At 48.5% G+C, this 16509-nt stretch overlaps 1 protein-coding gene across 1 annotated transcript in view; it reads right to left on the bottom strand.

Annotated features, from left to right (window-relative positions):
• Positions 1-1089: 1089 nt before the first annotated feature.
• The window catches only part of Ralb (RAS like proto-oncogene B), a 38764-nt gene continuing 23344 nt past the window's right edge, over positions 1090-16509 (bottom strand). Inside the window, exons 2-5 of the mRNA XM_034513634.1 lie at positions 15425-15587; positions 8487-8695; positions 5337-5514; positions 1090-2705 (exon numbers count right to left, since the gene is read on the bottom strand). Coding sequence (XP_034369525.1) covers positions 2586-2705; positions 5337-5514; positions 8487-8695; positions 15425-15538 — 621 coding nt within the window. The 5' untranslated portion in view covers positions 15539-15587 and the 3' untranslated portion in view covers positions 1090-2585. The remainder of the gene's footprint in view (positions 2706-5336; positions 5515-8486; positions 8696-15424; positions 15588-16509) is intronic.

Here is a 16509-nt window from a genome sequence, read left to right on the forward strand (position 1 = left end):
CATGCATGCCACAGTGCACATGTTGAGGGTCAGAGGGCAACACATAGGACTCAGTTTTGTCCTTCACACATGTGGACCAAGGAGACTGAACTCAGGTTGTCAGGTTTTGGTGGCAAGCTCCTTTACCCAATGAGCCACCATGCCAGCCGGCATTAAATTGGTTTTTGGCCAATGAGATGGTTCAGTATATAAAAGTGCTTGTCAAACATGTCTGATGGTCCAAGTTTGATCCCTGGAACCAAGTAAAGGTGGAAGAAGAAAACCAATTCTTCAAAGTGTCTGTCCTTTGATCTACATAGTACACGGTGGCACCTGTGTCCACACATGCCTACATCATATGCATTCATACACACAAATGAAATAAATTTACATACCAAAACTGTTCTAGCTTAGTAAGCACATTTCTGTCAGTGCAGTGGAGATGGGTCCATTTAATAGGCAGTGTAGTCTTCTTTGACACCTCACATGTGTGTACGGCAGCTCAGGTGTGTGGTGTGTGTACGTGCTGAGGGAGCATGCTCCCGCCTCACATGTGTGTACGGCAGCTCAGGTGTGTGGTGTGTGTACGCGCTGAGGGAGGGTGCTCCAGCACACGCACCTTCTTCCTCTGAGATGGAGCCTCCACTGAACCTGGTGATTGTCTAACAACCAGCCAGTGCCAGCAATCCTCCTGCCTCCAGTCACTCCGTGGCACTCTGGTGACAGACATGCACAGCGGCCCCCCCCTCCCCCCTGGCTTTTTACATGTGCAGGAATTCAAACCCAGGTCCCCAGGCTTTTGTAGCGCCTGCTCTTACTGAGTCATCTCTCTCACAGAGACATCCTTATGTCAGCGAAATCTTTGATTGACAGGGCTGCCTGTTAGCGCTTGGGTGTAATTATCTTCAGGGTTTTATCTGTGAAGGAGGATGGAAATGTCTCCCACAGGGGAGATGAAGCTACAGTTATTGCTTGTATTTATAGTTGTGTTTCCCATCGAAGTGACGCTTGTCTGATACGGGCGGCACGGCTGCTGAGAATAACGAGTAACCGCCAATTCCTTTCCCTGAGCGTTCTGTTTGGTGGCACGCAGGAAAGAGGGCGAAATCCTGAAAAGTGTAAATTTTTTTATTCGAAAAAGCCCATGATTCTTTGGAAGTGACACCAGATCAGTTTCCAGGGATCAGACCTTGGTTCCCATAACCTCTATAAAAAAAAAAAAAACAAAAAACAACCCAAAAGCCAAAAAACCATCCATTTGAAGGGCTCCCCCTCTCCCCACCCAGATTCACATTCGACACCTAAACATGAAATGTTCACTTCTGGAAAATGGGAGGAGTGTGTGCTCTGTGGCAGGCCCCTGTCCCAGAGCCCCTTTTCCTGTTAGGAAGCTTAACAGAGAGGCCTCTGGAACCTGGTTCATCTCAGTGCCATCAGAATCAGCTGCTGGGAGCTACAGGAGATGACCCTTCTAAGCCTTCCCCTCTTCTGCTTGTAAATTGAGAGTCACCGGGAGTCTAGAGAGGTAGCTGGCGCCAGGTCCCATGTTCTGGGACATAGTTCGAACTGGTCACATTTTTCAGAAGGAAGAACAGGCCTATGGCTGGTGTGGGAGGGAACCAGAAGATGTGAAATGACCTAGTCAGAAAAGGCAAGCCCGCTGTGGGGCACTGGCCTGCATCTCCCCCACACACTCACTAAGTAAGGGTGCTCACTAAGTAAGGGTGTTGAGGAGGGAAAGCCCACAGCCAGCACCTGGCTGGCATTTAAATATGAAGAGAACAGCATCCCACTTTCTCTAGGAGCCAGGAAGCTTGGTTCAGCCTATCTGGCCCAAGTGAAGTTCATCTTTCTAATTCTGCTTTCAAGCTACAGTTTATCTGAAAGAAAGAAAGAAAGAAAGAAAGAAAGAAAGAAAGAAAGAAAGAAAGAAAGAAAGAAAGAAAGAAAGAAAGAAAGAAAGAAAGAAAGGAGAGAAACAAATCGTTTTGGCTTTTTTCAGTAATACCTGAGCTTTGATTTTTTTTTTTCCCTGTCTACTTCTAAACTGGTAAGAACGGATGAGGGGCCTTGCCGGAGATCCTTTTTTAAAATCTAAGAAAATAAGATGTTAATTATTTTTTTCTTCTAGAGACAGGGTCTTGCTAGGTAGTCCAGGCTGGCCTTGGGTTCAGGATACCCTCCCTGCCTTACCTTCTAGAGTTCTGGGACTACAGGGGTGCACCACCATGCCCAGCTAATATGAAGCATTTAGATTTTCTAACAAAGATGACCATGTCCCAGAACGAGGGGAATAAGCTGGCAATACTTTCTTGTCGTCACATCTCGGGCTCCTGATCTCGGGCACTAAGACCCTAGAGCTGGTGGCAGTCACGGTTCAGGAAGGGTGGGAGGGGGGCAGACTCTCAAAGCTCCTGGCGAAGTTAACAGATGCATTACACAGACTCTTCTGCCAGCCACCGATGCGGGGATATCTGTCCCAACTCAAGAAGTGGTAGTGAATGCAGCTGCGGAGAGCAGGGAGCCAGCCGGGGCCAGCCAGCCGGGAGGCCACCTCGGGCTCACTGCGCTGCACTGTGGCCCACTCTGCTGTGTCCGCAGCCTGCTCACAGCAAGCAGCACCGATCCTTGAAGCTCTTCTTGCTCTTGCTGCTTTTCCTGCCATTCTTGTCCTTGTTTTCCGACATCTTTTTTGCCCGGATTTCTCTCATCAGATCAAAGAACACCTGGCAGCGGGAGGGAAGAGAGAAAAGAATGAGAGGGGCGGGGATACACTCAGCTCTATGGCACGGAGTCCCAATGCCCATTCATTCATTCATTCATTCAGACAGACAGACAGGCTCTCCTGTAGCCCAAGCTGGCCTCAACTGGCTGTGCATAGCCAGCCATGAATCCTGGTCCTCCCATATACGCGGGGCTGGGTTACGTGACACTGACAGAACCCAGGCGAGGGTTCTATCAACTAAGTCCACCTCCAGCCCCAAACTCATGTTTATGAGTCTGTTTCATTAAAAACAAAGCACCAACAACAAAAAAGTAACAAGGAGTCGACAGCAGTGAGAATCAGCTTTAATGAAACCCTCCCCTCTCCCAAAAGCAGAGCCCTGCCATTCCATACAGCTGCCGTGGACAGGACGAGCCTGCCACCATCCACCGGATCTTATCTTAATTATATAATAAGGGTAAAATATGCTTTTGCAAGCACGGTTCTAGAATGGTGTGTGAAATTCAAACATTGAGAGGGCAATCACCTGAGTCTATGCTTCCTATTTCCGGAAAGGTAAAGGACGGGCTCATCAGGTAGAATCCCTTGCCACTAAGCATGATGACCTGAATTCAGTACTTGAGATCCACGTGGTAAGAGGATAGAATTGTTAGCACAAGTTGTTCTCTGACCTCCACATACATGTAATGGTATGAATATGTGTACACACACACACAAGAAATAAAGGGTGGGTCTCTCTTTGTCCCATGTCACCTTACCTTGTTTGACTACAAGGCTAGAAATGCCATTGTAAATGATTCGCCCCTCCCCAAATCCTACTTTGAAAGCCACCAAGGACAAATCTGGGAAAGCAAGGGGGCAGGAATGAGGAAGAGCTGGGAGAAGCAGGAAAGAAAAGTCTTATCACAGTGTTCCTCCTCACGTACCTACAGCCCCAAATCCCCACCCCACACCCCTATTCCACCCCTCCACCACCAACCCATTGCCAAGAGGAATTTTATCAAGAAAGACAAGCCACTCTGAGTTATCTAGACGGGCGTTATCATTTGTCACTGAGGTTTGGGTCTCTCCCTCTGCTACCAACAATCACCAAGGGACTGATTAAACCCTGGCAGACAAAATATGCTTCCTGCAAAGACACACTGGAGATTTCCCTCAGAAACTGGAAGCAGGACAAAGAACACTGGCTTTTCCATCTCCACCAGCTCTGAGCTGATTCCCAGAGACGAACCAAAGGCAAGAGCACACAAGGGCTGGGCTGGGGCTCAGGTGGCAGAGCACCTGCCTGGCGTGCACACAGTGTGGTGGGATGCACAGCACTGCACAAACCAGGCATGGTGGTGCACACCTGTAATCCTATAACACAGGAAGTGGAGATCAGGAGTTCAAAGTCCTCCTCAGCTACAGATTGAGCTAGAGGTTGGCCTAGAGTAGAAAAGACCTTGTCAATTTTTTAATACGGAAAAAAATTAAAACAAACACACACACACAGAGAAAAAGAGAGAAAGAGAGAGAGAGAGAGAGCTCCTCCTCCTCCAGAACCAGCTCATCAACCAGCTCTCCCTAGTGGGGCACAAAGAGGAAGAATGACGTCCCACAGCACTAGCCTGGGCTACAGTGTGAACTGAGCAAAAGGAGAGAAGAGGCAGAGAGATCTGTGGCTGGGCATAACTGGGTGCACACAGCCCTTCTGCCTGCCTGGCTCTGCCCTGATTTCACAAGTCCAGGAAGTGAAGTAAGAGTCCACACCATTGCCTATGAAAACGGAGTGAAGTTCAGCTGTAAGGCTCTTACTTCAACTGTGTGCTAACACTGAACTCTGATGAAAAACAGAAACCACAGGGTGGTCATGTGTTTGTGTAGAGCCCTGGGTTCCATCCCCAGCTCTGCACAAACCAGGTGCTATGGCGCACACCTGTCATCCAAACACTGGAAGGTAGAGGCACGGAAGCTGGAAGATTGGAAGTTCAAGGTTCTCCTCGGCTACATACAGAGCTCTGGGCTAGCATGTGTGAGACTATCAAAAAGACAAAAAAGATGAAAAAAAGAAAAATGGAAAATGACAAGCCAATTGTGGTGGCACCAACCTGTAATGTCAGCACTTGGGAGACGGAGGCAGGAGAATCAGAAGACCAAGGTCAACACTGGCTACATAACCAAGCTTGAGGCCAGACTGCGGGTATTATGACACCCTGGAGGAGAGAGAAGGAGGAAAATGAGAATGAGCAGAAAGAGGAGGAGGAAGAGGAGAAGAGCAGGAGGAAGAGAAGAATGAGGACGAGGAGGAGGAGAGAGAGGAGGAGGAAGAAGAGGAAGAGAAGAAGGAACAGGAGGGGCAGTGGCTGAGTGGTCAGGACAGAGTGCCATTCTTGCAGAAGACCTGAATTCAGTTCCCAGTACCCACATCAGACAGTTCACAACCACCTGCAACTTCAATTCCAGGGAATTCTATGACCTCTTCTTGTTTCTGTGAGCACCTACATTCACATGTGTACACCCCTACATAGACACACACACACACACACACACACACACACACAGTTAAAATAAAATTAAAATCCAAGCAAGCGAGGCAGCTGTGTCTTGAGACAGTGAAAGCCAGATTCTGAGAAACCTCCAGAACTCATCCTACCTTGTCCACGTTGACGCGGGTCTTTGCAGATGTCTCCACATACTGCACACCCCACTCTTCCGCTTTGCCTCGGGCCTCATCCACGGGCACCTGCCTCCGCTCCTCCAGGTCCGACTTGTTGCCCACAACCAGTAGCGGGATCTTATCCTCCTCGGCCTTGACTCGGAGAATCTGTTCCCTGGGGACGGTGGTCAAGAACGGTGTGGTTAGGAAAGTAAGAGGGAGAGGCACTGGGAAGGCTCAGAGGCTGAGTGCTAGCCTCCACGCAGCCTGAGGACCGGAGTTCGATTTACCCTGTGAGTGGTGAAAACCAGCTCCCGCAGGTTGTCCTCCGTCCTCCATGTATGTGGAGGTGCATGCACAGCCCCACGTATAAATAAAGTTGCTTTGCTTTGTTTTATTTTAAAGCCAGCATATGAAGTCAGCTTTACAATTAGCTGCCGTGTGCCTCGGCGTTTATTGGGCATCTAGAAAGCTTGGCTAAAGAACAAGAGAAATCATTCCATTGGGAAGATATCAAACTGGGTCTCTCCTGTTAGGGGCCTTTCCAGGCTGGCCCTCGGCTTTCTGCCATCACTATCATCTGGTCTCTCTCCAGCTGCAGATTCTCTGGCCCACACTCCTACAAAAGAGGCTACAAAGGAAGTCAGGAGTCTGCATCTCAACAGTGTCCCCCAGCTATGGGGGAAAAGAAAAGGGTGGAGAGGGAAGTTCAGGAAGAACCGTCTGTGAATTCCCAGGATGTGGCCCAGCTGGCAGGTGCTTTCCCTGCGCACACGGAACCCCAGCTCCGTCTCAGCACGCTATAGACAGGCATGGTGGCACATGCCTGTAAACCCAGTACGCAGTAGGGACAAGGAGACCAGAAGTTCATGGTCATCTTGACTACATAGTAAGTTTAAGGCTAACCTGGGCTATACGAGACACTACTTAAAAACAACAACAACAACCAACAAACAAACAAAATAAAAAACCCCATCAAACTTAAAGTTCATAAAAATGCTTAATAATTTCAACACAGGCACAAGGGAAAAAAGAAGGCAGTGTGTCCGTGTAATGTGTTTTATCTTCAGGATGGCATCAAAATCAGGTTAGGAAGAGGAATCAAAGTTGTGATCGCAAGTTCTATTCACATAGAAGCTTCCTGAACGCTCAAAAAATCTACAGCGGCAACTGCTCACGACGAGTCCTATGCTGTTCGTCTCCTCCATACACACCGCAATGCAGCTGCAGAAAGAAAGCCAGGACCCTCAGCTCTTTAGAGACCAGAGACCACAGGCACGACCAGACGTCCAGTCTTAGCGTCTGCCTTCTCTTCTCTTGTCACTTCCCTGGCTCACCAAGGCTGCCTTCCAAACCTCGGGAAATGTTTAGCTGGCTCTCTGTACCTTTGGTCAGTCATCTGACCTCGTGCGTGACAAGAAAGAACCCGTGAAAGCTTAGGCACTATCGACATGACTCAGCTAGGAAGGGGCTTGCCACCACGCGTGACTACCTGAGTTCAATCCCTGGGACCCACGTGGCAGGAGAGAGCTGACTTCCGCAAGTCCTCCCGGACCTCCACGTGTTCTCTGTGGTACGAATACACATACATGCACACACACGCCACCCCACACAAATACTAATAAAAACATTCTTAAAGGAAGGAGAAAGGGAGCTGGGTAGATGGCCGAGTGAAGTTTGTCCCCAAGAACCCACATAAAAAGTCAGACAGGACAGCTGGTAACAGGCCCTGTGTTCTCAGCACCAGGAGGGTGGAGGCAGGGGGATCTCTGGACCTGCTCAGCAGCCAACTTGAGACATTGCTTCAAAAAAATGATGTGGACAGTGACAACAGTTAAGGTTGACCCTTACACACACACACACACACACACACACACACACACACACATTCATATAATGACTAGAGAGGTGTCTCAGTGGTCAAGTACACTGGCTGCTCTTCCTGAGGACCCAGGTTCAATCCCCTGCACCCACATGGTAGCTCACAACCTTCTGTAACTCTAGTCCCAGAGCAGCCAATGCCCACTTCTGGCTTCCACAGGTGCCAGGTATGTATGTGGTACACAGACACATATGCAGACAAAATACCCATACATATAAAATAAATAAAAATGAAAGTAAGAAAGATTACAGGGGAAAACTATAGGACTTGGTTTTCCTTAGCTCTGGCCTCTACTCAAGTGAGTTCTTAAAACAAAATGTCACCTTCCAGGTGTGGTGACACACACCTTTAATCCCTGTACTTGGGAAGTAGACACAGGTGGATTTCTCTAAGTTCAAGGCCAACCTGGCCTTAAAGTGAGTTTCAAGTTGTCCCAGACTATGGATATTCATGCTTCTGATCTCAAATATTCCCCCAAATGTGTTTTAGGCTCAGTGTCCAGGCTCAGCACTACTGAAAAACGCTTGAACCTTTAGGAGGCAAGGCCTGGTGGGAAGAAGCTAGGTCTCTGAAAGGGGACACTAGGACTCTAGACTCCCTCTTTAACATTCCAGCTGCCGTGTGCTGCACAAGCCTTTAGCAACAACCCCATGCTGCACGGTCCCTCCCAGGCCCAGACCCAGAGCAACACATGATCAGAGATGGTAGCCTCGGAAACCACAAACCAGAGTAACTTCTTTTCTGATAAGCTGACTAGCTAGAGTATTTTGTCAGAGCAGTGGAAAAATAGATTAACACAGAAATGTTCTCAAGGAGAGTAAATGGAAAGAAAAACTGCAATTATATAAGAAAACGGAATGTTTGTGTGGTGAAGGGCCAGTTACAGAGGAAGTACACCCCAATGCTCACTGTTTCTTTATAACAGAATTTAGAGTTGGGACCACTGGCTGCTCTTGCAGAGGCCTTGGGGTCTGCTGGCACACTCACAACCCTCTGGCCTTTGTATGTACTGCACACACTCGGTACAGAGACATACATGTACAGTGCACATAAATAAAAGTAAGTACACCTTTAAAAAAAAGATATGTGCAGAAACCCTAAAACATGGATGCCCAAAGAAACAGAAGCAATGGTCCCCAAAGTGTACAAAGGTTCAGAGAACCCTGAGACAGAGTTCCTCATCACCAGCCACTCAGCCCGGATCACTCGAAGCCTCAGCCTCCCGGCAGGAGGCTCAGGGCCAGGCTCTCCCCAGTCAAGCACACCTGAACTCGGCTGTGGCGGTGAAAGACTCGTGCTCCGTGATGGAGAACACCAGCAGAAAGCCTTCTCCGCTTCGGAAGTAGTTGTCACGGATGGCTGCATAGTCCTCCTGGCCGGCTGTGTCCAGGATGTCTATCTGAACTTCTTCCCCGTCGAGAACCACCTTCTTTCTGTAACTGTCAGCTTTGGTGGGCTCATAGTCTTCTACAAACTGGGGAAACAGTAAGAATTACGGAGTGGGCACCCAGATTCCACATCTGAATGCTTTACAATCAGCGCTGTATTCACTAAGAGCCTAGAGATATTACATCAGAGAAGACACTGAAGAATACAAACAACCCTTCCTTCCTTCCCTCCCTCCCTCCTTCCTTCCACACTTCCATCCTTTGACAGGAGTCACACTGTGCGGCTCAGGCTGGTATTGAACTACTGAGCCTCCTGTCTGCCTTCCAAATACTGGAATTAGAAGCATGCGCCGCCATGCTTGGGGACCCCTCCTTTCTTGATAGCTCTTGGTTCTTCTTTTTTTTTTTTTTTTTTAAGCTTTCAACAACAGGGTCCAGATAGCCCCGCTTTGCAGATAAGAAAGGCAAGCACTAGGCACAGAAATACAATGTAAAATTATAATACAGACAACAGCAAAGGTAATCTCAGGAACCCGTATTTATAATGAACAGAAGTATATAATGCAGCCCAGAGGAATCTGCCAAGAGGAGCAAGAGTGTAAATGAACCAGCGGAGGGGCTGGAGGTGGCTTAGTGGAGAACGTGGTGGTTATCAAGTATGAAGAGCTGAGCGTGACCCCCACATCCCACTTTAAAAACAAACAACAAAAACCAGAGGCTGGAGAGAGGCCTCAGCAGTTAAGAGTACACACGATGTGTCCTCCTGAGGACCCAAGTTCAGGCCACAGTACCCTTGGGCACTCCAGGGGATCCAGTGGGTCCAGCAAGCATGAACACCTGGGCTCGTATACACACACAGTTACATGCCAGTACATGTAACTAAAAATAATAAAAATAAATCTTTAAAAACAAGAGACACAGTAATAGTGCACGCTTATAATCCCAGTCGTGGGATACAAGGACAGGTGACACTGGCCAACTAAGGCCAGCTAAGGCCAGCTAAAACCAACTAAGGCCAGCCTACCCAGTGAACCCCAAGCCAATGAGAGACCTTGTCTCAAAAACAAGGTAGATCATGTCTGAGGAGCATTACCTGGTGGTGTTCTCTGGCCTCTGTAGGCACACAAGCATGTGCATTCACATGTATGTGCACACACCAGCACATGCATCTGCACACATGAACATGCACACACACACACAGAGGTAAATTAATAAATAAATCCAGTCAAGCACTGAATGAAAGTAGACACAGTGAGCACCTTATTACCTTGAAGTAGAGAAGGCCTTTTTAAACTATGACTCAAAGTCCAGAAGCCATGTAAAAAAAAATTGATAAATTAGATTTCCCAAGAATGAAAAACAACAGAGGCGAGGCACAGCACGGCACGGCACGGCACGGCACGGCACGGCACGGCACGGCACGGCACGGCACGGCACGGCACGGCTCGGCACGGCACGGCACGGCACGGCACGGCACGGCACGGCACGGCTCGGCATGGCACGGCACTGCACGGCATGGCACGGCTCGGCATGGCACAATGCAAGCACTAACCAGACCTCAGCTGCACACAGCGCACAGCGCACAGCGCACAGCGCACAGCGCACAGCGCACAGCGCACAGCGCACAGCGCACAGCGCACAGCGCACAGCGCACAGCGCACAGCGCACAGCGCACAGCGCACAGCGCACAGCGCACAGCGCACAGCGCACAGCGCACAGCGCACAGCGCACAGCGCACAGCGCACTCCTCTTTAACATACACCGATGGGAGGCATTGCCATCCCACAGAGCATCCAAAGCCAGCATGGAGACATGCCCTCCTCACTAGTGCAAAAGAAAGGAAGGAGGGAGAGAGAAGGGAGAGAAGAGAGAGCAGGAGAGAGGGGGAAAGAGCTTCCCTGAGACACGCTCTGGGGAGAGACATTTTGCTCCCTGTGGGATAGGGGACAGGACCATCCCACGGACAGGTTTGTCAACATCTGATAAAACGAGAAGTCCTTTATCCTCTGACTCCCCACATGTAGCTGTTAGGAATCTAATTTCCAGAAACGCTGGCCCAAAAATCAAGGCCACAGTTGGCACCAAAGGGCATCACAAAAGATGAAGGCCCACTCAGATGCTCCGTGCTCAGCTAAGGCTGGCTACACAGCCGCAGGCTTCACTGTTGGGAAAGCTAAGGCTGGCTACACAGCCGCAGGCTTCACTGTTGGGAAAGAAGAGGAAGGGAACTATATATGGGCATGTAGAAAACTCTAGAATAACAGTGTCCTTCTGCAGCAGGCCACCAGTAGAGATTATTACCTATGTATATAAGGATGTATCCCCCCCCCCAAGACAAAACAAATTCAAAAGCTGCCAAGAAGAAAAATAGAAGCAACTTAGCCTCTCCAAATGTTTTTTTTTAAAAAATAAAGACACACACACACATAAATTAACTAATTCATGAGACTTTAGCAAACGCTTGATAAAATGCAGTCCCTTTAAAAAATTTTTAATTACATTTATTTAGTGTGTGAATATGTGTGCGTTTACATGTATATGTGTGTATGGCTGTGTGTTTATGTGCATATGTTTGTACGCATGTGTATATGCGTCTGTATGTGTGTGTTTCTGTGTATATGTATGTTTGTGTGTATAGTGTATGTTTGTGTGTGTATGTATGTTTGTGTGTGCATGTGTGTATGTGTGTTTATGTGTATATATGTGTATTTGTGTGTACATGTGTGTGTAGGTATATGTGTGTTTGTATGTGTTTGTGTGTACATGTGTGTATGTGTGTACATGTGTGTATATGTGTATGTGTGTACATGTGTTTGTGTGTGCATGTATGTGTGTTTGTGTGTGAGAGTGTGTGTGTGAGTGTGTATGTAGGTAGGAGTATGGGAGAGTCTGTGCTGCACATACATGGAGGTCACAGGATGACCTTGGGCGTCAGCCTTTGCCTCCCCCCTTGCTTGTGAGGCAGGGTCTCTCCCTGTTGCTTGACACTGTGCATGTGCTGGGCCAGCTTCTAGGGAGTCTCCTGCTGCACCCTGATCTTCACACAGAAGTCCTGGAATCACAGACTATGTTCAGGTTCTACATGGGCTCTAGGGGTTCAGACTCGCACTTGCATGGTAATTGCCTTACCCACTGAGCTATCTCAGCCAGGCCCAGCACTGGTGAGGCTAGGTTTGGGGCTAACCTGAGCAACTACCGTTACTGTGCCTCAAAATACACCAGCCCTATGATGCCCATGTAAGCACCCCTAACTGAACTCCACAGGTCACACAGAGTAGACATGGAGATAGATGAGTCTCCTCAGAACTAGGAAGTGAGAGCTGGAGGAGGGAAAACAGGAGAGTGGAGAATGAATTCAGTCCACACAGAGTATATGCGTGTATAAACTGTTACAGAATAAATCTGAAATTTATTTTTTAAAAATGAGGGATGGACGCTGGGCATGGTGGCACATGCCTTTCGTGCCATCACTTGGAAGGCAAAGACAGAGGGATCTTTTTTGGTTTTGTTTGGTTTTTGTTTTGTTTTTGTTTGTTTGTTTCTTTGTTTTAAGACAAGGTTTTCTTGTGTAGCCCTGATTGTCCTGGAACTCACTCTATAGACCAGGCTGGCCTCGAACTCAGAGATCTGCCGGCCTGCCTCTGCCTCCCAAGTCCTGAGACTAAAGGCGTGCACCATCACTGCCTGGCTACAGGTAGATCTCAATGTTGAGGCCATCCTGGTCTACATAGCAAGTTCCAGTCCAGCTAAAGCTACAGAGAAAGAGAGAGAGGAAGCTTGTCTCAAAAAACAAACTGAGAGCTGGAGAGATGGCTCAGTGATCAACAGCACTCCCTGCTCTTACGCATCGTCCAGGAGATCTGATGCCTTCATCTGGTCTCCATGGTTACGTGTAAATAAAAAAGGACAGAAAAACATAACAGCTAAGCAGTGACGCGAACAGCGGGATAGTACAAGGGGTGGGTATCACTGGACTTCTTACGCAGGGCACATAAAACATAGTGACTAACTCAAAACAGCAACAGTCTGGATATAAGAAAGAAGGAAACAGCACGACCGTCAGTGAGCCTGACTCGGCCATAAAGTCTTAGGAACGATACCAAAGCACAAGTAACAAAGTAGAAATAAACTGGGGGCCCGTGAGATGGATGGCTCAGGGAAAGGTGCCTGTCACTAAGCCTGACATGAATTCCATCCCTGGGACTCACATGGTGGAAGAAGAAACTCAGTCATGCAAGTTTCCTCTGACCTCCACACTTGTACCTCACATGTCAAACACACACAGACACACACAGACAGACAAACACACACAGACACACACACACATACACACACACACACACACTCTAAACTGGACTTCACTAAAACTTAAAACTTTCAGGGCTGGAGAGATGGCTCAGCAGTCGAACTCTTCCAAGAACCAGGTTCAATTCCCAGCATGGCAGCTCAACTTTCTGTATACAACTCCAGTTCCAGGGAATCTGATGCCCTCTTCTGGCCTCTGTGGGTACTACACATGTGTGGTACACAGACATCCACACAGGCATAACACCAATACATATAAAATAAATTAAAAATTTGAAAATGTAAAACTTTGACAAATCAAAGGGCGATATCAGAAAAGGTGGCACCATCTGGGAAGGTGGTGGAGATTTTAGGAAAAGGAGCCTTCCGGAAGGAAGTTGGTCACTGAAGGTGGCCTTGGAGATTAATATCCTGCCCCACTTCCTGCTGGCTTTCTGAGTGTGGCTGCAGTGTGAGCAGCCAGCCACCTGCTCCTGCTGCCGTGCTATCGCCAACATAACAGATTAGTGTCTGCAGGAGCCTTTTTCCTTTAAGTTGCTTTTGTCAAGGTTTAATATTACAGCAACAGGAAAGTGCCCAAGACAACGATTCATTGTTTTATATTTTCTTTTCTTGACACAGGGCTTTGCTACAAAGCCCTGGCTGGCCTCTAACTCATGATCCTCCTGCCTCAGCCTCCGGAGTATTGGGATTACAGGTATACATGATCGCACCTGATTAGAATGACGAAAGAGTGAATTTGGGGTCAGCAAGATGGCTCAGTGGGTGGATGTCTCCAAGCTGAAAACCTGGGAGTTTGAATCCAGGACCCATGCGGGGTTCATGAGAGAGAGAGAATTGACTCGTCCCTGTTGTCCTCTGACCTCCAGTTTGGTGTGACATGCATACACACATACACACGCAGACACACACACATGCAGACACACAGGCACACACACACATACACAGACACACATGCAGACACACAACCGAGTTCTTGTCCAGACAAGGCTCTCCTAATCTCTCTCATATCTGCAGCCATGATAAGAGAAGCTTCGGCTGGAAGAAGACTCTTGAACTTGGATTTGGCACAACGACTTGATGGCCAGAACTCCAGGAATCCTCCTCGATGTTCTCTCCAGCCCTGCCTCTGCTGAGATTTATGTCTGTCTAAACTCCACTCCAGGACGAAAGCAGGTTGCCAGTGTAAATGGTCAGAGGACTGGGGTTGGAGATGGCTGACTTGGTAAAAGTGAGTTCAAGCCCCGGAACCCATATATAAAGCTGGGTGTGGCCATGAGTGCTTGTGATCTCAGTGCTGGGAGACAGAGAAAGGCAATCCCTGCTGTTCACTGGCCAGTCAGCTCTTACCTCAGAGAGCTCCAGGCGGTGAGACCCTGCCTCAAAAGTTAAGGTGGACAGTTCCTGAAGAATGACGAGTAAGGTTGTCCTCTGTGCTTCCATGTCCATGTGTGTGTGTGTGTGTGTGTGTGTGTGTGCGCGCGTGCACACACACACACACACCATAAAATTAATAAAAGAGAAGAGGTTCATTTTTGACTGATGGCTTCAGAGCTTCACTCCACAGTCCTTATGGCCCGAGGTGAGGCAGAGTAGGTGGTAAGAGAGAAACAACAGGAATGGCTTCTCACCTCCCAGCAACCAGGAAGCAGAGGAAAGCCAGGAAGGGAGTGGGACTCTGCTATCTTGTTTAAGGACACACTTCTGATGACCTAACCTCTCTAGCTGAACTCAACTCCCCAAGGTGCTGTAGGCTGAGGGTCCGTTCCTCAATATTCAACCCTTTCGGAGACATTCAAGACCTGGTGCTGGGGAGTAGCTCAGTTGGTTGAGTGCCCACCTCTCACATGCAAAGCCCCGAGCGCCATCCTAAGAGCTTCATAAACTAGGCAAGGTGGCACAACCTATCATCCCAGCAAGGGGAGGCATAGGAAGATCAGAAGCTCAAGGTCATCCCTGGCTATAAGTGAGTTCCAGGCCAGCCTGAGCTACAGGATATTCTATCTTTTAAAAAAAAATGTTGGAGTTGGAGAGATGGCCCAGTGGAGACAAGTACCCGCTGCTCTTGGAGACGACAGGAATTTGGTCCGCAGAACACACACTGAGCAACTCCAACTGCGTACATCTCCAGGGCATCCAATGCCCTCTTCTGGCCTCTGAAGGCAACTGCACTTTTGTACACAACCCCGCCCTCCATACACACATACACATTTTTCCACATGCACATAATTTAAGATAGAAAATTAAGTTATAGCGCATATACAGAAGCTTCTGTCTTTCCCTTGTTCCTATCTCAGAAAGCACACATAACGCTGGAAATACAGTGTGCAGAGAAACTCCTTCAAATTCTACTACCACTAAAATCACCGCTAGGTCAGCAACCGGAATCTTCTGCCGAGACCCCCTCCTTGAAGCTATTCAAACACTCCACGGGGAAAGGGACATAGAACACACCTGGAGCAGACACACGTGATGTCACAGCAGGTGCAGCCTGTGCTGGCATCTCTTACCTCGTCATACATGAACTGAAGTGTCAGGGCTGACTTGCCGACCCCTCCGCTGCCAACCATGATGACCTTGTGAAGCACCAGGGAGCCCTGGCTCCTGCCTTTGTTGGCAGCCATCCTGCTGGTCTGAGATGGTGACACACGGACAGATGGCCCAGATGAGGAGCTGCAGGTGGCAGAGACAAGGTGATTAGAGAGGGTGTGTGTCCTACCCATCAAATGACATATGACAGACATCCTTACACTTTAAATGTTTGATTTTCATTTTAAATTTTGTGTATGTGTGTGTGCCTGTGTGTGTATGTGCACCCATGTGTGTGTATGTGTGTGTGCCTGTGTGTGTATGTGCACCTGTGTGTATGTGTGTGTGCATGTGCAGGTGCACATACATGAGTGTGGTAACTTCAGAGGCCAGGGGAGATGTCAGATGCCCTGGGGCTAGAGTTGAGGGTGGTCATCTTAGCACCAAGACATTTCTCCAGCCCTCCCCTGCACCTTAGAAACACTTAACCCATTCCAGCAGAGAAGGGCCTGGAGAGAGAGAGAGAGAGCCATGACAGTCTGGCAACTCTAAAGTCACTTACCCAAGGGAAACCAGGATAGGACAGAGCTGAGAAAGGAGAAATGGGGGTAAATATCCCAAGTCTGCACCACCAGGGATGGGTGCAAGGAGCCAGTCACTTTATAAAAGTCAATACAGCCTAAGGCAGAGATGCTTCAGTCGGCAGAGCATACATGAGAACGTGAGTTCAAGCTCCAGACCCCATATAAAAAGAGTGAGGCCTGAAGCTCACACCTTCAATCTCAGCACTCAGGAGGCAGGGCCCGTGCGGACCCAGCACTGAAAAGGGGGTGACAGGTGGATCTGGGGGTTCAGTGGCCTGATAGTCTAGCCAACTGTGTGACGGCTAAAGAGCGAGTGAGAGAGCCTGCCTAAAAGTAGAATGACACTTAAAGCTGTCTTCTGATCTCACCATACACACACCTACCGCCACCCACCCGGCACACACACACACACACACACACTTTAAAATGGCAGCAGCCCCACAGGATTTCTGGAAGGTGAAGTAAATGAATTGTTCAAGTTC

Source organism: Arvicanthis niloticus, chromosome 10 (genome assembly GCF_011762505.2).
Source record: "Arvicanthis niloticus isolate mArvNil1 chromosome 10, mArvNil1.pat.X, whole genome shotgun sequence".
Lineage (NCBI taxonomy): Eukaryota > Metazoa > Chordata > Mammalia > Rodentia > Muridae > Arvicanthis > Arvicanthis niloticus.